This window comes from Sycon ciliatum, chromosome 5 (genome assembly GCF_964019385.1).
Source record: "Sycon ciliatum chromosome 5, ocSycCili1.1, whole genome shotgun sequence".
NCBI classification, from domain to species: Eukaryota; Metazoa; Porifera; class Calcarea; order Leucosolenida; family Sycettidae; genus Sycon; species Sycon ciliatum.
Genome location: NC_088647.1, coordinates 35,020,537 through 35,042,253, shown reverse-complemented (window position 1 = coordinate 35,042,253; position 21,717 = coordinate 35,020,537). Strand labels below are relative to the sequence as shown.

Sequence of the window (21,717 nt, the reverse complement as noted above, 5' to 3'; positions counted from 1 at the left end):
AGCGCCCGGGTTATACCTTCGAAGATGGTGGGCCCCAATGGTCGAACAAGCACCTCTCCGGCATCCATTGGTAACTTATTGAACCGCCACTTCGTTAGTGCTGGCTTACAGGTTGACCCCGATGCTCCTATTCCCACTATTTCCTCTCTACCTCCACCAGCAACTACATTGCACTCCCTGATCATCACCTCATCGACTGTTCACAAGTATATTGCAAGACTGCCTCTGAACAAATCCCCCGGAGCTGATAGGATCACCAATGAGATCCTCAGGAAACTGAGCTACTCAATTGCCCGCCCACTCTCCATTCTTTTTAACCTTTCCCTCTCCTCCGGCACATTCCCGTCACGATGGAAGTCAGCCACTGTCATTCCAGTGTACAAAAATAAAGGCGACAAGAACAACCCGTCTAATTACCGACCAATCTCCCTCCTGTCCTGCGTCTCCAAACTGCTAGAGAGAATAGTGTACGACCGCTTGTACGACCATATCTCCCCTCTTCTTCACCCCGCACAATCTGGCTTCCGTCGTAAGGACAACACATCCCTGCAATTATCCCGCATAATCCAAGACCTCTGCTCCCTAAAAGACCAGCGGCAGGTCTCCTGCATCTGTTTCTTCGACCTCTCCAAGGCCTTCGACACCGTGTGGCACAAGGGCCTGATCGCCAAACTTCGTGCCCATGGTGTCTCCGGCTCCCTACTCGCCTGGATAACTAGCTACCTCTTGGACCGAAATCAGTGCGTCACAGTAAATGGAACCTTATCTGACCCCGAGTCTGTGACATCCGGAGTGCCCCAGGGCTCCATTTTAGGTCCCCTGCTCTTCCTCACATACGTTAATGACCTCCCCTATTCAATTCCCAATATTTCTTTGTTTGCAGATGATACCACTGTCCTTGCTTCCTCCCCATCTCACGCCACCCTGTACCCCAAAGTTCAGACCTGTATCAACGACATTGTTCACTGGATGAGCACTTGGTACCTTAAGCCAAATGTGACCAAAACCGAGCTCCTCCTGTTTCCCCCTCCCACAGATCCAGTGCCCATCTTCCACTTTCCCGATGATCCCGGTCACCCTATCTCTGTAGCGCCCCACCATAAACACCTTGGCATTGTCATAGATTCCGCCCTCTCCTGGTCTCACCATGCTGATCATGTGTCGTCCAAAGTATGCCGATCTGTCGGCATAATGTCAAGTCACTTGTCCCATTTGCCCAAAAATTGCCGGATTAATTTTTATAAATCATACATTCTTCCCCTCTTCACGTACGGCTTCCCTGCCTGGTCCACCATTAACAAAACCCACATAGGTAAATTAGAAGTTCTCCATCGCCGTATACTGCGAATCATATTCCGTACTGATCGTTATACCTCAAATCTAGACTTGTATGCTGCTGCATCCACTACCACTCTGCAACATTACCTTGATGCTTCCAAGTGCACCCTGGCGCATTCAATTTTCCTTGACCAGCACCCTGCTCATTTACAGTCCCTTAATTGGTTCAATTCAGGTGGCACCACCCGAAGCTGCGTTCGTCTCCCCCTAGCTAGGTCTACCCTATTCGTAAATTCCCCTTTCTTTTCCTCCTACTCCACGTGGCTCCAACTGCCTCCCAGTGTTATACAAGCTCCAGATATGCCCAAATTCCGTACCCTCGTCAGACAGCACTTCAGTATCTCCCAGTAAACAAAGTCACAGTCACCACTTTCGCTGCATAGCTCGCTGAGCATCCCATTGCTTTGTAAGTTGCTAATCCCTTCCCACTTTGTGTACGTGCTCTTAATTTTCTTTTTTTCTCTTCTTCCGTGGTTGGTCTCACCCTCTCCTCAATTCAATTGGCTGTCTTGACATGCCACGAGGTGCAGAAATAAATAAATAAATAAAATGTTCACAGTCGAATGTGAGATGCGAACTGAGCTTACCACGAAAAACTGCCACAGACCCCTGCAGAGCTAGGCTGACAGAGTACGGGGTGCCATTGACGACGGGCTTTATTGCTACCGTATTTTTCCGTATCCATTGACCGACCGAACCAGGCAGGCACAGTGGGTTGGTCAAAGACCATGATTGAGATACGAGAGGTACCTGGTTCAAGTCCTGCCTGGGAGCGGTTTTTTCAGCCGTGCTGCTACCCACAGTCAACTGGGAACTTGTGGCCAGGCACAAGGGGTACATGGATGCAGCTAATGGGGTCGCTTTCGGCACTTGTGCCAGTGGTTGTGAGACTTACCCACTCACCCCCACCGTTAGGCGCTGCATCTGCCCCTAGGGTTTATCGGGTGTTAGCGGCCGTCGTGAGTTCCCTTCGGGAACGGATACGGCAATTGACCACGGGCTTTATCGGCTCATCAAGGCCACCGCGGGAACGTCGCTCATTGGCTACAACCATAGAAACGGTACGGTGAAAAGTGAACGTTAACGTCAATTTGCCTGGTTCACCTGGTTCATACGCCTGACCTGGTATGCTGCCTTGCGTGAAAGGAACATTTTTCGGAAAGCAAGCTTCTCCAAAATTCGAAATTTCCAACCGAAAATGCCGTCGTCCTTGACCTCGAAGCTGAACTTTTTTCTTCTTTTTCGAAGTCGAATGCTGTTAGGATAGAAAATTAGCGAAGATGTAGCCAACCCATTGTGGCAAACCGTGTGCCCTCTGGATATGCAGTTGTTCGCCATGGTCAACAATCTTCTCGTTCGTCCTTTCACTTTCCTGACCGAATATAAGCGGTACCCATGCTCAGGTTAGTGTTTATTTGTCTGTCTATGCACATACATGTAATACAATGTACTGTTCGTGCTCCAGGCACTGGCCGATCATGGAAATAGAGGAAGCAGCCAGCTTTGTTTGAATTCTCGTACTTTCAACAAAAAAATCTACACACGTTCCTTGGCTCCTCTTCGACCGCCAGGACTGATCAGGTGCATTCTACACAATTGTGTAGCCTGCATACTTGAACTGTGGTACAATCATTGTAGTTATGCTCCTACCTCCGAAAGGATGCCAAATTATGCTCCAAATTTTCAACCACCAAATTATGCCAATAATTATGCCGGCATAATCCGCCGGTGCCTAGTACTGTAAATATACAAAATTTCGGCGCTGCAAAATTTTGGCACTTCACGATTTTTGACATTTCGGCGTCGATTTATTTTCGGCGTGGGGTAGAGGGCATGGTATAGTGTGACAGATGCTGTGAAAAACTTCATCGGCGTTTTAATTTAGGCGTTTTGGGTCGGTGCCGAATATAGCCGAAATTAAATAGCTGCCGAAAATTTGTATATTTACAGTACATGTAGAGGAGACGGCTCGATACCGGGACGTTTTGACAGCCAAATTTGTATAGACCCAAACCGATCATCAGCGTTGATTTTTCACTCGAAATATGTTTGTGGAAGGAAACTGGCATGTTGAAGTTTGCTCTGGGGCCAGAGTCAATCGAACTGAGCCACTCCTTTGTGTTGACCCATTGCCTCCAAGTTGCCCAATTTTTCGCTTCAAAAAAGTTCAAATCAGAGGTGGCTCCAAACCGGACACGTTTTAGAGTGCCCGTCAAATTCACTCTGGGTCTGAAATTAGGTAATTGCTATCGCTCCACGACGGCCAGTACAGAGTAACAATAAGCCTTGTGTGTGCTTCCATTAGTTTTGATTGGTATGCGGTGCTTTATTGGCGAGAGGCGAGCCGCTGTTTACCTGCGACAAGAAGTTGATTTTTCGAAAGTCGTAAAACTCAAGTCGCAGTGCGAAGCAACACGTCAAAAACTCACCTGCTTGATATGGCGCTTCTGGTCATCGCAGAGCCATGAAATTTTGGCTCGGAGTATAACACATCGTAGTCTCACTGTGACATATGTTTTCTAATCAAAATACCAAGAGAGAAAGTGAATATTGAGTCCGTTCCGGTTTGCAACCGGTGTCCTATTTGAAACCGTCCCCTCTACAGTATACAGTATACATGTACTGTACAAGATTGACCATCTATGAATCTAGTAGATACAAATAGCCCGTGGTTCAATAACTATACAAGTAATTATATACATGCACATGTAGTTTCTGGAACATGTGCAGCAGTCATATACATGTACATACTATCAAGTACATGTTTCCCAGTGCAAATAGTCATGCAAACAGGGTGAAAGTTTGACAGCATGTTAGATACTTTCTTCCGAAGTATATTGTGCGGTATCAAGTACAAGCATCATGCATGTATGGAGTGTGCACATGCAGAGTGCTGTAACACACGTGTGTCCACAACGCCAGCATGACTCCAGAGTGTGAGCATGCCAACAGGCATCCCCCCACAGTCCAGGGGCCATGGGCGTTCATAGGTTGACTTGATCTGTCGACTGAGCACTTCGTACCCCATCACCACTCCTATAAATATTATTTTATAGTCCCTTCAATGCCCTCTGTATGGTGTTCCTTATGATTTGTGGGGTTTCGGAATTAGTGGAAAAAAGTCTGCCTGCCGAGGACTGTACGTGATACCAAGCGACATGTAATGTTCTTTACACAAACTTCACTTTGGACATGCACCTCATTGCCTGGGCCTGCCCAAGAACTTCCTTTTGAGCCGAGGACTTGCTCCTGTGTTGCATCCTGCGTCGCCCCATGGTGATGCCAAAGACTTGGCTAGCGACACATGAGATCCTGTGGAGAGCACCAGAGTTGATTCACCAGAGCTGGTGAACCTGAGAGAGTTGTCGGAGAACTCTGAATCCACGTATAGCTCCAGTTCCTCCACTGCCGATTCGTTTTCGCTGCTAGTGGCAGTTGATGGCGAGGATGAAGAGGTCGTCGTGCTTCCACTGCTGCTACTGCTCCTACTGAAGGTCATCTGCGTAGGCGATGTCGTCATCGATGCGTCATCACTACCACGATGCATTGTTCTAAGATACACACCAGAGTCTTGGAGTCTGCTCAGAGTTAGATTGAGTTCTGATCTGCTGGAACTGATCGACTCGACGAAAGCGGAGAAGCTGCGACCCCGGCGAAACTTCAGCGCACGACGACCTCGCTTTGTGCGCTTCCTTCTCGCCATGATAGGTGGTGAACGCGTTTCATCATCCTGTCGTAGACTGGAAGCTGGTATAATGCCACCTTCTTCGCCGGCACTGACGTCCCAGTCACCCGTGATGCTCCGTCGCTTGTGGCAACGGCGGCGCGGCCGGCACTTATCCTTGTCGTCGATCTCCAGGAAGAATACAGGAAGTCCGGCTTGGAAGTAGAAGTCCAGCCCCGGGCTGGCTGTGCGCGAGTGATCGTTGAGAAAGTCACGGTCAAATCTCCCAACATCGCTTGGTGGAAGCTCTTCCAGCGCCCTCTCCAGGTCCAGGGCTGTCATGCTGGTGGAAAAGCAGAAGCTGACGAAGTGCTCGCAGTTCCATTCCATCAAGTTGTACTCTCCGAACGCCTGTGGGTTACGCATGAAGAACTTGGCGACCTCGGCGCGAACGTGGCGTGGAGCCTCGTCGACTGAGGACTCTACTCCCTGATATGACTGCAGGCCTGGGTTAGCCATCGGTGTGCGGTCTGGATCGTCTTGGTAACCGGCATAGCGGATGTACCGACCCTCATATTCATAACTAGCCAGGTCCTCTTTGACGATGCGATTGTGACAAACCATGTCTGTGATCAGGTTAGTGAACATTCCAAGAATAGCATGGCGAGATCTCCTCTGCACTCTGTCCGCGTAGTCCAAGAAAACCTCAGGGATAAGGTAACCATCCACCTCGTCAACACCGTCAGTGCTACTCACGTGACCAGTGTTGGCCACGTGACCAGTTTTGGCCACGTGACCAGTGTTGGTCAGGGCACTGCTGCTGTCTTCCGCCTCTGCTTGTTGCCGTTTTCCTGTAGCTGTGTCTTTCATCTCTTGATCGGGTGATGTGAAGCCCACCACGTATTCCCCACTCTCATCCTTGATGTAGACACCTGCATGAGCAAGCACAAAATGAACATGTAGGGTAGGGGGCATCACATACTGTCAGTCACCATCAACTACGTGTACATGTATACCATACACTTGTTGCCATGGTAACACCAGACTCCACATTTGGTCATTGCATATGGTAACGTTAGCACTGTATCTACAAGTATATGTAACTCACCATGGTGGAAATACCGGTAGGTCTTCTTCAGGTGCTCAGGGATGTTGTTCACCCGGAACAGGCGCTTGGGCATCATCACGTGATCTCCGTGACGTAGAGCATCCTTGGCCACGAACTGGGGCCGCACAACACACGAACCAGCCAGTTTGTGGAACAGGGTCAGGCCACCTGAGGAGCGACGCAAAGCAGACGCGAAGAAGCTTCAGCAAATATGTAGGGACGTGGGAGCCTTTTAGGACAGCTCACGCATACACTGTACATGTATTTGCGGACTGAGCCATAGAGGTCAAAATGACCAATGCCATACTCCATTCACACCCACACTGAAGAGCTCAGTCACTAGCGAATGCAACATACAATATAGGACATACAATATAGGAGCCTAACATTATGGGGTTCCCATGATCTTTGCACCCATTTCCAAAATTGAGCTATCAATAGTTTTAATTTTTCTTCTTCTTTGGAGACTGCCCTGGATGCATGATGATCCGCTTGCTTTGGGGAATGATGAGAACGCATCAGTAATATTTCCAAACTAGAAATTTGGCAATTTCTACATGGCTGCAATGATACCAATGCCGTTGGGTTTTGATAACTCCCTAGAACTAATGAAGTCTTCAGTATACTGTTCAGTGTAGCTACTTGTCTAGACTTCGAAGTTGTTTGAAGTAGGAATAGAATGTTGTGCAGGGCAAATGCGAGGCCAATGTCAGGCCTCATCACAGCCACAATCTCAGTGAGCAGATAGCTACGAATAGCAATGTGGGTGAAGGCACATACCCTACACGTATATGGGTTTTTAGATATTTATCAGGGAGTCGTAGGGTCGCAGATGCCACCAGTCCCGGATCCATTATCATGCACACGTGGCCAATGTACCAGCTGACTTCTTACCTCTCTTGATGTTTTGCAGGACCAGCTGTGCCCAGGAGTCTTGGCCAGTGGCGTGTGTATGTGATGGGGTGTCCGTCACGTCTGGAGCAACCAGCTGTAGTACAACCACGGGCATATCAGCAGAGTACAGGGAGAGGAGAGGGATCAATTGGAAGTTTCCACCAACTGCTTCTGTTGCACTACCATCATGATTTACCGGGTACATTTGGAATTATCCGAGCAGAATACAAGTTTCTTTGATATTCAGAGGCTAAATGGAAGAATGGAAGCCAATTTATCATCTCTAGAATCATTACGACCACTACAAACAGTATTACCGTATTTGCCTGCACCTTTGTGGGTTCATACATGACTTTTAAAATAATAACAGGCGGCTGGCATGGTATAATCACTAGTACTGTATTATGCTCTGCCTCGGCGGTGTTGAGCACTGTCAGCACACTGGGTGCACCATCGGTAGTACTAACTCTCGGGTAACGTTTTCTTCATATTTATAATGGCTATTTACCTCAAATGGTTCTTCACTTTCTGCAAAACATTTTATGAATTGAATAATAAAGATGACTGAAGATATCAAAAATTCCAAGGAATTACAGTGCTCGGTGAGCCTTCCAGGAAGCAACGGGTTTGCGCACGTTCAGCGGAAGTCTATCAAAGTGCGTGGGTGGAGGCCTGAGATATTCTCTGGTAGCATTTGGGGCGATATTGGACACTGAAGAAGTCACACTTCCGACACATTTCCGCAGGAAAAGAATAATGATGATGATGGTAGCCACCTGCGAGTCTTCTTCTGCACCGCAGTCATTAACCATGTACAAGTCCTCATGCTACGGCGACGCGGATGCAGCAGACGGCATCAGACGCGTGTGGACCGGGAAACATGCAGCTATTTGTTTTGCCGTGCTGTGTGTGTGTCCGTGGCGTGTGTTTGTGTGTGTGTGTGTGTGTGTGCGTGCGTGTGTGTATGCGTGTTTGTGTGTGTGTGTGTGTGTTTGTGTGAATGTGTGTGTGTGTGTGTGTCTGTCTATCTCTCTCTCTGTTTCTCTCTCTCTCTCTCTCTCTCTCTCTCTCTCTCTCTCTCTCTCTCTCTCTCTCTCTCTCTCTCTCTCTCTCTCTCTCTCTCTCTCTCTCTCTCTCTCTCTCTCTCTCTCTCTCTCTCTCTCTCTCTCTCTCTCTCTCTCTCTCTCTCTCTCTCTCTCTCTCTCTCTCTCTCTCTCTCTCTCTCTCTCTCTCTCTCTCTCTCTCTCTCTCTCTCTCTCTCTCTCTCTCTCTCTCTCTCTCTCTCTCTCTCTCTCTCTCTCTCTCTCTCTCTCTCTCTCTCTCTCTCTCTCTCTCTCTCTCTCTCTCTCTCTCTCTCTCTCTCTCTCTCTCTCTCTCTCTCTCTCTCTCTCTCTCTCTCTCTCTCTCTCTCTCTCTCTCTCTCTCTCTCTCTCTCTCTCTCTCTCTCTCTCTCTCTCTCTCTCTCTCTCTCTCTCTCTCTCTCTCTCTCTCTCTCTCTCTCTCTCTCTCTCTCCTCTGCCAGAGGTCACAGCACTGTTGCTACTACTTGTAGTAGTAATAATACTACTGGTCTACTGTAGCGGACACCTCTACAGTAGATCTACTATAGTACAATCAGTCTGCCATGCACAACACTAACGTTTCCTACCTGGCCGCAGCCTAAAAATGCACTTCTCAACTACAACCCTGACGATACGCGATATAATAAAATTACTTATTTTGTTGGTCTTTAGTACTCTAACAACGGACCGTTATACGTTTGCATTGTATTTCGCTCCATGAGCAGAAACATCGGAAAACGTCAATTCGGAAACTGACGTTTTCGTAGGTGCACTCTCTTCAGAGTTTCGTGTCCTTCTCTCTGGCGGTTTGATCCTGACCAGACTTGAGTTTGCTCTCTGAGGATTTGATCAGTGATCGATGTGCTGTACGGACGGGACCACACACTTCATTCATACACTCAGTATGATAAAGCTCCTAATCGTGCGAAATCAAACCAACAGGCGATATGCCTTTGCTATCGCCAAATCCAATGGTCATTGGCCGCTCTGAGCCATAGATCGTTCGGAATAGTAGTAGTCACTACACAATAAGCAAGAGCCATAGAATGATAATAAAATCTAGCCAAAGTGTATAAACCATGTATGTACAGGGGTCTGAACGTGATGCGCGCAATTGCCATTGCAGGCAAACCGTGAGGTGCCGTGGTGTTAAACAATACCTTTTGCGAGGACTTACTGTTGAGAGGAACTCCATGTCCTTGTCTGATGATTGCTAGGGTGACAAGAGTTCGACGTCTAGAAAGCAGGTTGCGTCTGAACTTTCTTGACCAGCACTTATCTAGTTTGCCACTATTGGTGATGAATGTCAAGCTGCTTCCAACGGCTGAACAAGAGTTTGAAATTTGCCTATGATGTACAAGTAGTCGCTAAAGAAGTCTCGAGAATGCAGTTGGGTGCAACCTCGTAGTTACTCTCAAGGACAGACCGCTGCAAGACGATTCTGGCTGGAGTTGTTGAGTTGTCAGCAGCGATAAAATGGTCTTGCAACCTTCGTTGAATGGTCACTATTTCACAAACGTGGCCAGAAACCAACCGAGTCCCTCTTTATACTCCTTTAGAAAGCCCGAGCCCGCTAAACGTGACCGAACTACCTCCGAGCTGAGTGGGGGATATGGGGACGTGTGGGACAGATGGGGTGCTTAGTTGCGTGGTGGGCTGTAAGCATATGGGCAATACGGGTAAGCCATGGCACGAAGCATCAGCTCAGATAGCACCAGCTGCTCCGTATGGAGAACACACAGGCAGAAGTGTTCCATTTTGATACAGTAACACACGTGCACAACACACACGTTCTCTACACCATCACATGCACACTCTTGTGGTCAATTTTCACCATGCACTACACAGTACAGTACACTACAGCACATCACCATGCACTACACAGTACAGTACAGTACACTACAGTACATCACCATGCACTGCTGTACAGTACACTACAGTACATCACCATGCACTGCTGTACAGTACACTACAGTACATCACATCACCATGCACTGCTGAGTACAGTACACTACACTACAGTACATCACCATACCATTACAGATGGTTAGAATTCTGAGCACGCTGGTGGAACATCTGGGAAACAACCTGCGCACGTATCGAGACCCTCAAGACAATAGAGGAATTCCGAGAACGTCATCGACTTCAGGAGAACCATTCGACCATGACTGAATTACGTGCATGTTCAACATCGACCCGATATTTTAGGAAGTGTCCACAATTCAATCGTAATATATACCTGTGTGCGTGGGTGTTCTCGATTTGAATGCCAGACTGACATAGAAATCCAACCATTGTTTAGAAGATTTAATGGCGCTAAAGTAGTGGGGTACTGAGCAATTACTATATGTACGAGAAATATATATATCAGGTTCGGCCCCATTTCCTCTGTGCTGCGCTGACGAGTCCACAAAGGACGAAACAGTTCTGTCCGCAGATTGAGTATGTGTGTGTGTGTGTATGTGTGTGTGTGCATGTGCATGTGTGTGTGTATGTGTGTTTGTGTGTGTGTGCGTGCGTGCGTGCGTATGTATCACCGTGTACAACAACAATAGATTGAAGATATTACTGGGAAGTCCAGCTTCTCGGATGCGTGGTTTTCAGTAAGGGAAGCAGCGTGTGAGAAAGCAACAAAGGGTCATGCCTGTGGCAGTGGTCTCCATTATTGGCGTAATGCACGAAGCAACATTAGACCTTAGATGACAGTCGCTCTTCGAACAGCTACAATGTAGCTCCTTCGACTTTCTTGGTCTCTCTCAAACAACATATGCAAATTTTCTTTTCTTGTCCATTTTTATAGCAATCAAGAGGACAATCGACCTTTCCATGTTTATTCATTATTATTATTATTTTCTACCAGTGCAGTAAACTGACGATGGGTCTTGCCCCACAATTCGGTTGATTATCTATTTTTCTTTAAGTGTTTGGTGTAGCACAGAGACCATTATTTTTTGGAGAGTGTCTTGACGATGTATGGGTAGTGATTGCACTATAATTTAATGTTCATTCACCTCCTTCATCCTGGAGACCCCTGGATAGGGTTTTCGCCTTTGGGGGATCGTTCAATATAAATAAATAGATAAAATAAATAAATCAGCGGAGCTTCTGGCCAAACCGATCGGTTTAATTGGTCCGACTGCAATGAAAAATACTTGAGACTCACACATTTTGGCGACGTCCAGCATCACTCACCGACTGCTATTACTAGTGGGCGAAGCTCAGAGTCTGAGGTTTCAAGTGCAGAACATGGAATATGGATTATTTCTAAGCATCCCACTCCCAGTGCGTTTCACCTGGCTGTCTGTTGTTGGTGCATTTTGAATGCGCAATTACAAGTGCTCTGTCGGAAAACGGAAGTCAGAAAGAGCGATCTGGCTCCGTTGCGTTTTTAGCAACCTTATGATTGTATCAATATTTCTTTATCCGGCATGCCGTTGGTAGTTCCGCTCAACAGTGACGTTAATCAGTCAGCAAGAGGTTGGCTATTATCTTACACCAGCACAAAATGCGGACAACAACTCCAGCACGCTATTATACAATTGAAGAAGCAAGCCTTTTGTTGATAATCCAGATTATTACAATATCAGAAATTTGAGTGAAGGCTTATTTATCTACATGTATCTCTCTCTTTCTCTCTCTCTCTCTCTCCCTCTCTCTCTTTCTCTCTCTCTCTCTCTCTCACTCTCTCTCTCTCTTTTCTTTTTCTTTTACAGAATGCATCTCCTACTGATAGACCACAACAAAGACAGGAGAAGAAGAAGACAAAAGAAAATAATGATCAAGACAACAAAGAAGAAAGACAGACAATGTACTAGTAGGGGCTCTCAGGGAGCCTGTGCCGGTGAGGCAGGACTAGCAACGCCGACCTAGGGTATCGGCGTTAGCGCTATCCAGCGCACCATGGACGGGATAACGAAACACATGTGAATAGCTAAGTGAGGGGGAGGGAGCTGATTGTGGATATATGGGGTGTTATAGCGAGTCTGTAGCCCAATACCAGCGGCTGTCGTAGGTGCTGATGTACCTTGCCCTTGACCGACTGGAGGGACGTCAGGCGTGGCGGAGACTGCAGCACAGTTGGGGGCAAGTTGTTCCACTCGTCAATGATGCTGTAGGGGAAGCAGCGTCGCACGTTATCAGGAGAGGAAGCCGGGAGGATGTTCTGTAGCTGAGACTCGTGGTGCACCGAGTGGTCGGACCGAGTTCAAAGACACACACACTCTCTCTCTATCTCTCTCTTTCTCTTTCTCTTTCTCTCTCTCTCTTTTTCTCCCTCCCTCTCTCTCTCTCCCTCTCCCTCCCCCCCCCTCTCTCTCTCTCTCTCTCTCTCTCTCTCTCTCTCTCTCTCTCTCTCTCTCTCTCTCTCAAATAGAGGAATAGTGCGATGCTATACATGTAGCACACATACACTACTCTAGGGTGCCTCCTGGCAGTACAGGACCTTAGACAACTGTCGTTGGTAACTTATACATGTTTTAATTCTTTGTGCCATCTTCAATAGGTCCGTCAAATACAGTAGTAGTAGGTTTTTCATTTTGACCCGACGAGACCATACGACGCTTGCAGATCACAGCACGAACAGTTCACCAGCCACACTCCACGAAAGCAAGTAGTAGTACTCCTGACAAGTCTTGTTTCGTTCCATAGAGATAATAACGGGGAACTCATCAGAGGAGAAGCAGTTGTTGAATGAAGGGAAAATCATTCTGCACTATTCCTTTTGTGTTGATATGTCACATATGTGAGTTAGTTGAGTGTTTACACCTCAGTGCGCCAATATCTTTTCTATAAAATAGCATTATTCAGCTAAACCCCTTCATTCAACAACTGCTTCTCCTCTGATGAGTTCCCCGTTATTATCTCTATGGAACGAAACAAGACTTGTCAGGAGTACTACTACTTACTTGCTTTCGTGGAGTGTGGCTGGTGAACTGTTCGTGCTGTGATCTGCAAGCGTCGTATGGTCTCGTCGGGTCAAAATGAAAAACCTACTACTACTGTATTTGACGGACCTATTGAAGATGGCACAAAGAATTATGACTTCTCCTGGACCAGGAAATCTGCCATTGACCAGAGGAAGGATTTGATCTGCTGTTCGGATTTTAGCGTAAGACGCCAACCTTGCAGTCAAGATCAGGATGGATACGTCGCCTCAGCAGCCCACAGTTCTATGTCACACCCAGCAGCCTTCCTTTCACTATACCGCTGGCTGAATTTCAATTATCGAGGTTTGTGAAGTATTTGTCTTGTGCCGCTAGCAATCTTCAGATGTGACGTTAGACGTTCGTGATGATTTGTTGGCTTTCACTTGGCGTCTACTTTTCACCTATCTTTGTCACTACCTCAGTACCATTTGTGACGTGTAAACTAGCGCAACCTATGCCTGTGTACCTCTCCTTCTCATTGTGAATGATTTAGCACTTGTGATAGTTGTGTCTGGTAGGGTTCAGAACACCTCCATTCTGCACTATTCCTTTTGTGTTGATATGTCACATATGTGAGTTAGTTGAGTGTTTACACCTCAGTGCGCCAATATTTTTTCTATAAAATAGCATTATTCAGCTAAACCCCTTCATTCAACAACTGCTTCTCCTCTGATGAGTTCCCCGTTATTATCTCTATGGAACGAAACAAGACTTGTCAGGAGTACTACTACTTGCTTTCGTGGAGTGTGGCTGGTGAACTGTTCGTGCTGTGATCTGCAAGCGTCGTATGGTCTCGTCGGGTCCAAATGAAAAACCTACTACTATCATACATGTTTGTAGGTGTCTTGTGGAATAAAAGTACACACTCGTTCCCTTGATATCATGGAATTCTCGTTGTCAGATTAGATCTTTGAGTCTTCTCTGGCTTGGATTGGACTATTGAGGTGCGCCAGCGGGGAAGTCCCATTCACGCGCAAGAACTACCTTCGATGCTCACGACACAGGTTTCGACTGGTGACCGCGCGGCATGTACATGTACGTACCGCTGCGCATCTCTTGCAAGCAACAACCCTGGCGTGGCCTACAACTAACGTTACTTCAAGTGTTTTCACGATGACAGCGTACACGCACTTCCCGCTGCCATAGTGAAAACATGTTGCCCACACTGTATCAGGCAAGGCTTGCATACCAACTATTACTTCACGTGTTGTAGGTCGCCGGGAGAATTTGACCACATCACTACCTGGCTAAATGAAGTAGTTTTGATGTTTTGATTGCCAACTAAAGTACAGTCATGTACGTTCGAAGGTTTGTGGAGTGAGCACAGCTAGCAGTCTTCCGGTCTAGAATGCGTTGGACCTACTTTACAGCTGTCACGTGCTGTCACTTAAAGCGGCATTGTTATTCTTGGTGGGATCTCCAGGTACTCGGTCTACTCAGCCGCTCTCTTCGCCAGTCAAGTGAACATGTACACACTGACTGTCTCCTTGTCTACGTACTACTAGTAGTAGTAGTAGTAGTACTAGTAGTAGTAGTAGTAGTAGTAGTAGTAGTAGTAGTAGTATTAGTGTACTGAAGTAGTAAAGACAAGTGTTTGTAGCTGTGGTGAGGTAAGGGTGACGGTGATAATTGCAGGCATTGTTGCTGCGTGACCTCTGATCTACTTTGAGATTGACATGCACATTACTCACTCCACACTGTGTGGTTGTGTCACCTCTTACTCTTAGAACACTTGGAAAGTCAGAAATTCACCGAAGGTAACTGAACATGTTACAGATAGAGCAGCGGGAAAAAGAACCCTGTTGAAAAATCGAAAACACGGAGTGTAACTGACAGATGAGATGTCGAAGCAGTGCATTTCCTAACATCCTTGAAGAACATTATCACTAATATTAGTATTATACGAAGCAGTGCATTTCCTAACATCCTCGCAGAACATTATGTACCATTAGGATAGGATGTTATCAGAGAAATAGCTTACACAGAATTTGAAAGCATGGACCATTGGTGAACAGATACAAAGTGACCTACTTTGAATACATGTACTTGGACGCTTTCGAGAGAGCACGGAAATGGGCGTGAGTAGGTTCACAGGGCATCATGGCCGGTATGTTGTTACAGAGAATGGCATCAATGAATTGGATCGTACCTCTACCAGAAGGGGGTACCTGCAATAAAAAAATAAATAAAAAAGTAAATTATTCACTGATTTGAGAGAAAGACACAAACGGGAAAAGTCTGGAGAAAAAATAAATAAGTAAATGATCGTGTCCGTTACCACCCGGTAAATCCTAGGGGAAGATGCAGCGCCTAACGGTCCCGCTCCTGTGTCGTATCCGGACGGCCCGGGGTTCGACCCCAAGGCTGCGGTTCGACATGAACTAACTTAAACCTTCACATTACAAGGCCGTGCAGTGGTGGCCACTTGGAGAGAGTCCACCAACAGAATTACTCTTACGCACGTACGCACATACTGTATACCTAGACATACTTTCACACACACACTCAGGCATATACAGACACGTACACTCACACCAGCGTTCAGGTTTACTCAGATCTTTAAAGGAGCTAACTTAGTTCAAGAGACGATATTGAGAGCACAAGGCAAGACAGACGAAAGCCGAAGCTTCCCCCTGAAGGCGGAAGGCAAGAGAGAGAGCGAGAAAGGAAGGTGATAGCAATAGTATCTAGTTGCGGCCATGGAAGTCCATGGCCACGAGATATGCTGGTCCCGCATGCAATAGCGTATCAAACCGTAGTAAATATGTGTACGAACTGTTGCATAAAGAGCGGGAGCCATGTGGGGAAATAACAGCGTATACCAAATAAGGAAGGCCCCAGGCCTTGTGTGAAAATATAAAATAAAGACGATTATGAACCCGTTTACGGGAGATATATAAATAATTAGACACCTAAATAAGGCATACTTGTCCCGTAGAGGCCTAAAATATAAAAGGCACGTGTCAATAGTATGGATACGACACCTGCGCTAAGGTTTGTCTAATTATGTTCACTGCCATAACAATGCTTGCATTTGTGGGTTTCATGTAACATTTTTGCTATGTAAAACATCTCGGTTCCTCTGTCTATAAGCCAGTTCGACACATCACAAAATTAATACAATATTCCATGTACATATCCATGTACATATCCATGTACATGGATGTGAAGCCACTATGTACCACACTCCACAGTGTAAAGTTAGGTGTCCGTGTGTGGTCAGAACAAAACCAACTAGGAGGGAATGTAAGAACTACGAGGGAGATTGTTTATGTGTGTGAGTGGGGGGGGGTAGAGAGAGGTGAAGGAAGAGGATAGAGATGGATAGAGAGAAAAGAGAGAGAGAGAGAGAGAGAGAAAGGAGAGAGAGAGAGTGAAGAGAGAGAAGAGAGAGAGAGAGAGAGAGAGAGAGAGAGAGAGAGAAGAGAGAGAGAGAGAGAGAGTGAAGAGAGAGATACGTGTACATGTAGATAGATAAAGAGACAGACAGACGGAGAGGAAGCGATGAAGGGGAAGATGGAAGTCAGGAAACATTCGGAGACATAAGACACATATACACATGCATGAATACACGTACCCCCTACTCCCGTACACAAAAACACAAAAACACTTACGCTGTGTGGTACAAAGCGAAAACCGAGAGAGAAGCTCATGATGGCGCCTAAGCCTAAGGCCAGGTTAGTAGCACAATACAGCAAACAGAAGAATAGATGGCAAACATGTGACCAAAGACCATGATCGCAGGTGTTGTAACTGCCAGGAACCGCCAATATCTACATGTACATGTACATACAAATTATTAATTTGTCTTTCGTAACGACGTAACTGATCTACAAGACTACATGACTGACGCGGCAAACACGTTGTGCCCCTTCAGTGAGTTCATGCATACGTGAAGTGTCCAGCAGACGATGTCAAGTACTGGATTGCGCGCGATCTTGTAAAGCACAGAAACGTGCAAAACCTCAGTACCGGTCGAGATGGGGAGAGTCCCAGCAAGGACCCTTGTCACATTCACAGACATAATTGGGACAGAAGCGTATGCATGACGTACAGCGGTAAGTCGAAGGATAAAAATATTATGGTATCATGGTGTCGACCTCAATACAGTCATGAGCTACTTGGACAATGCTGGCAACTGAAATCCGACCCCTGAGCGGTGCGGTGCGTTCACATCGCAAAGACCCAACACGGGATAGTAAACCTACGAAATAGAGTGAAACCTGGTTAGGAAGAACACTGATAGTGATAAGACAAATGTTTGCCTAAAAAGAACTAATATTCGTAACTGCATTGGATAAAACCCTGTGTTATCACTGGGTAAAACATATGGATAAGAAGAACTCCCGTTATTACGAACAAATATAATCGGTCCCTTGATGTTCGTCCTAAAGAGGTTTGGCTGTAGAGACCGCTAGCATGTGAACACATCGCTCGGGGGTCGGATTTCAGTTACCAGCACTGTACAAGTAGACACGGTAACTGAGTGTTGGTGGCACTACGAGTACTGCAGGTGGTCATGTGATGCCCTTCCAGCCAGTTACATTCCATACAGCCTCACAGGTAGTGAGACACATGTATTAATTTTGTCTGTTGGAGTGCCAGTCACTAGAATCTTAGTTACTCTACGCTGGGAACGCCGTTAAAACTTTCAACATGACGTATTCTGCAGGGCGGATAATGATTACGCTGGTGACCTCCTGCCCGCTAGTTATCCACTTGTTGGCCACTGTCACAACACTCTGCCAACATCTCTCAGTGTTCGTCGGTCATCTGCCAATTCTCTCTGGCGGGACGCCAGGTGACCGCCCTAGTTCTTAGCGCCCAAAATCCCTTCAACCGCCCAAACTACTTACTTCCATGGACTCAGATCGTCAGAAAGCAGGTATAAAGGCGGAAGTCGTTCTTCACTGCTGCAGAAAGAAATCAGCGAGAGAGAAGAGGAAGTGAAAACTAAATCTCAGCGTTCCAAGTAGTTAGTGATGTGTGCTCATTGCTTCCCTTGCGCAATGGAGAACACCACAGCAAACTGTGCGCAGTTTCTCGGCACCAAGACCGATAACATTCATATACATGTACATGTATGTGCAATGATCGCTATGATCGTACAATTGTTCCTCCTCATTGTGGTAAGACATCAATTTCAGCTGTACGTTGTCCTCAAATTCGTGCATGGAAACTGGTTCGATGCTGCTGTCTTGTCCATTTACCATCACTTGCTGTTCAGAAACAGAAAACGGGAGCGGAGACGTATCTTTGGGAAGTCCTGCGCAGGCTACAAGACATTCTTCTGTTTGGTAAGTGCGGCCGAAACAAACCGAACGCTTCGTTTCTAGTGCACGTGCCGGTATATGTACGTTGTCTGATAGAAGACAGTCGCACCTTTCCCTGGCCTTATGCACGCCTTCTGCTTGCCTGAAAGGTGTGTTATTGCGCAAGTGAAGTTAGGGTTAGTTAATGAAATTCCATGCTTTTCGCAGTAGTAGTACCCCACCCAATGAAGTCCAACTGTAGCGTGGTTATTGCTAGTTGAAAACGTTTTTCTCTCTCCCCTCCCTCCCTCTCTCTCTGTCTCTGTCTCTCTCTCTTTCTCTCTCTCTCTCTCTCTCTCTCTCTCTCTCTCTCTCTCTCTCTCTCTCTCTCTCTCTCTCTCTCTCTCTCTCTCTCTCTCTCTCTCTCTCTCTCTCTCTCTCTCTCTCTCTCTCTCTCTCTCTCTCTCTCTCTCTCTTTCTCTACGGCGGCCCTCAGTTCTTTTGTTTTATGTTCGACCCTCTTTGAAGTGATGCATTGTATTGTTGATGAAACTGACCAACCCTGTTCAAAACCCAAACACAGCAGATAATTGACCTTTCACCGGGTGCGGAGAATAGTGTTGTCAGAATTGCGAGGAACAGGAGTTGTGTTGCAACAAGGTCACCCTGTTTGTGACATAGAACGTCTGCTAGTTCAACCGTCAACGACATCCTCAAAGGCTCTTCATTTCCAACAAAATGCTTTGGTCCTTTCTTCTTAAAATGATAGTGTCAAGTGTTTTTTGTTGTCCTCCGGTTTCACAAATTGGTATAGCATCGAGTATGTGCCCCTAAATTATAGTGTCAATACTCTGTGCAAACGTGTTGTTTCGTGCAGCAATCGGCAGGATTCTACTGGGATTCATAGGAGATCATGAGCTACGACTCAAGAGGGTGCCTGCGGACATGCTGAAGCACGGCGATCGCCTCATCCTTCCCAAAGCTGACTGCTTCGACGGGAAGTACACAATGTACTTTCATTTCGGTACGTGTAAGCAGCTACTCAACACTCGATCCAAACACCATAGAAACGCACTACAAGTACCTGTTAGCTGCATTCATTCAATATCACCTGAAAGAAAAAAGCACGGATTAATGAACTAAAGGAATCCTAACTGTTGAAAGTTCGGCTTGAGTACAGGAGCTCCAGTGTGGGACACAACCAACCAAAGTCGCTGTCACAATTTAGTTCTAAGAGTGTCACAGGTAATAAGTTCCGGGTTCGAGAAGACGAGAACTTCGTATATAGTCAAAACTCTTTAGGGCAAACATCAAAGGAAAGGACCAATGGTATTGTTCGTGATAACGGGAGTTTGTCTAATCCGTACTTTACACACGTGATTTATTCTGTGGAGTTATGAATACCAGTTCTTCTGAGGCGAAAGGTTGTCTTGCCAGTGTTCTTTTGAAAAAGGTTTTGTTTTACTCCAAGTGTGTCCACTGCATGATGTTTCCCTTTGTCCTAGCCTACTTGTTGGAGGGCTGAATCATGAACCCATATAGCATCACCGGTCCTCTGCAACAACAATCATGTCCTCTGCAACAACAATTATGTCCTCTGCGTACATAAACCTCTGTAGTCATGCACACAGCTGATCGGAACTTTTCGCTTTCCATGTGTTCTATTGCAGGCATATTTGACAAAACCAATGACCGGGTTATCGCCTTCACGCACAAGAGCATGGATGTACCCCCAGAATCGGACTTGGCTCGAGACCAGTGTGATGGAAATAGCTCGCGGGAGAATACCAGCGGCTCCACAGATGACATTTTCACGCAATTTATTCGAGCATATCGTCGCTACGGTGCCTTGGCCATACTTCACACAGCCAGTGTGGCCATGGATGAATTCGGCACCACCAGGGATTTCCAGATAGTGCACCAGCGATTGGACGACTTCTATGTAGATGCGGATCTCAAGTATGTTGTGCGCTATGAGGACCAACAAATGCATCTGCGCGGGTGCCGATTGCAGAAGGACGATGCGTTGCCAAGTCGCAGTCCGGAGGAGGCCGTGGAATTTGCCAGACTGTTCGCAGAGTTGAGTAAGGGAAGAGCATTCGGTGCATACGTATTTCCAAATTGGAATTGCGAATCGTTCGTCAACTGTTGCTACACGATGAAGCCCGAGGTCACACTATCAACAATCAGGTATGAGTTCGACAAGAACTGCAAACACAGTGGTGTGTTCGGCAAGGAATGGCTGCGGAAGAGATGCGATCCGATATGTGCTCAGGTTAACCATATCGAGAGCTGCGGATACTGTGTCGCATTCACGAATATCGTCTATGATGACCAGCTGCTGGGGGAACAGGTTGCGTGTACTCTCGCAGGATAGAATACGGAGTCAACCTTTGATCATTGGAGTTCATAACGCTCCACCTACACAGCTGCGCTAGTGGATAGTGACTATAAATCAGCCCCGACTCAATAGTTGTTTGTTCTCTCAACCAACAACTTATGTGTTCTAGTCGTATCTTCGTCCTCCCTGCAATTAAAAAAATCTTTGGTATTGTCTTGACTCTTGAGCCTTTCTTTGGTATTGTCTTTTGTGTTAAAAATGGATGGAATGGATCAGTAGGGCTACTGCAGCATTCTAGTGTCCAGGACCTTGAAGATCTGTATCTTCGCTACAATGATAATTTGCTTTCTGCAAGCCGTGGGCGCATAGTTTTACAGTTAGCATCACGGAGTATTCAAGTTGTGCACACTGTGTGCTGCATCTTTTTCAGGTATGCTTGGTAATAATTATTATTTTGAATTATTTATTGTCCTTTTGTACACATAGTTCTGGATCTAGTTTACGAATATACAGAGCTTCTAACACAACAAGATCTAACTTAGACCTTCCACGAGTTAAAATCGAAAAGATATCATCACTATACAACTCATGACAACTAGCGCTGCCCGACAAATGACGCTTGATGGACGATGTCCGATCATTTAGCTCTGTCACCTTCGACGTTTGCCGTTGTTCTCTTCCCTTGTTCTTGTTTTTTTTGGATTGCTCTGGTTGACACGTCCAACGTCCGTTGAACTCATGGTCGCTTTTGTTTGACTTCTTGGTCTTCCTCGTTTTCCTCTTGTTGATCATTGTTGTCACTTCCTGTACCGACGTATTCAAATCTCCAGTACTTCGTCTCTTCACCTTGCCTCTGGTAACTCTTCCGGTGTCCGTGAGCTCTAGTGTCACATCGGGCAGTTTTCGGGATTGTCTCCGTCGCTTCCTCACACTAGTCTGAGATGGGTCAAGCTCCCCGCGCGTCGAGGCGTCAAGCTTCCCTGCAATGCCGGGTCAAGCTTCCCTGCATGTTGTGGTGTTAGGCAATTGGTTGGATTCCGCCATACCAAAGCGGAATTTTCAAATGACTTGAGTGACGAAGCGAACGCACCAGAGATACTAAAAGACCCAGAAGCAGAAAGACCAATGGAATGT

The 21,717-nt window shown here is 46.5% G+C and overlaps 2 protein-coding genes across 2 annotated transcripts; one reads left to right on the top strand and one right to left on the bottom strand.

Moving 5' to 3' along the window:
• Nucleotides 1-3,998: 3,998 nt before the first annotated feature.
• LOC135818473 (uncharacterized) lies at nucleotides 3,999-9,664 on the bottom strand. Its single transcript, XM_065331857.1, has 4 exons — nucleotides 9,243-9,664; nucleotides 7,005-7,098; nucleotides 6,111-6,278; nucleotides 3,999-5,934 (listed from the first exon to the last, which is right to left on the bottom strand). Exons 1-4 carry the CDS (start codon nucleotides 9,258-9,260, stop codon nucleotides 4,538-4,540), a joined length of 1,677 nt encoding a protein of 558 aa, XP_065187929.1. The 5' UTR covers nucleotides 9,261-9,664; the 3' UTR covers nucleotides 3,999-4,537.
• Nucleotides 9,665-17,702: 8,038 nt separating this feature from the next.
• Nucleotides 17,703-21,434, top strand: LOC135818471 (uncharacterized). The gene is made up of 4 exons (XM_065331856.1): nucleotides 17,703-18,119; nucleotides 18,218-18,287; nucleotides 19,120-19,266; nucleotides 19,913-21,434. Exons 1-4 carry the CDS (start codon nucleotides 17,973-17,975, stop codon nucleotides 20,617-20,619), a joined length of 1,071 nt encoding a protein of 356 aa, XP_065187928.1. The 5' UTR covers nucleotides 17,703-17,972; the 3' UTR covers nucleotides 20,620-21,434.
• Nucleotides 21,435-21,717: the final 283 nt, after the last annotated feature.

What these genes read in the sequence shown, in the direction of transcription:
- LOC135818473 (XM_065331857.1), bottom strand. An exon ending in CCTGCAAAACATCAAGAGAG is followed by an intron (nt 6,279 to 7,004) that starts GTAAGAAGTCAG and finishes GTCGCTCCTCAG; the next exon opens with GTGGCCTGACCCTGTTCCAC. An exon ending in CTACCGGTATTTCCACCATG is followed by an intron (nt 5,935 to 6,110) that starts GTGAGTTACATA and finishes TTGCTCATGCAG; the next exon opens with GTGTCTACATCAAGGATGAG.
- LOC135818471 (XM_065331856.1), top strand. Translation starts at nt 17,973, where the DNA reads ATGTGTGCTCATTGCTTCCCTTGCGCAATGGAGAACACCACAGCAAAC. An exon ending in ACAAGACATTCTTCTGTTTG is followed by an intron (nt 18,288 to 19,119) that starts GTAAGTGCGGCC and finishes TGTTTCGTGCAG; the next exon opens with CAATCGGCAGGATTCTACTG. An exon ending in CACAATGTACTTTCATTTCG is followed by an intron (nt 19,267 to 19,912) that starts GTACGTGTAAGC and finishes GTTCTATTGCAG; the next exon opens with GCATATTTGACAAAACCAAT.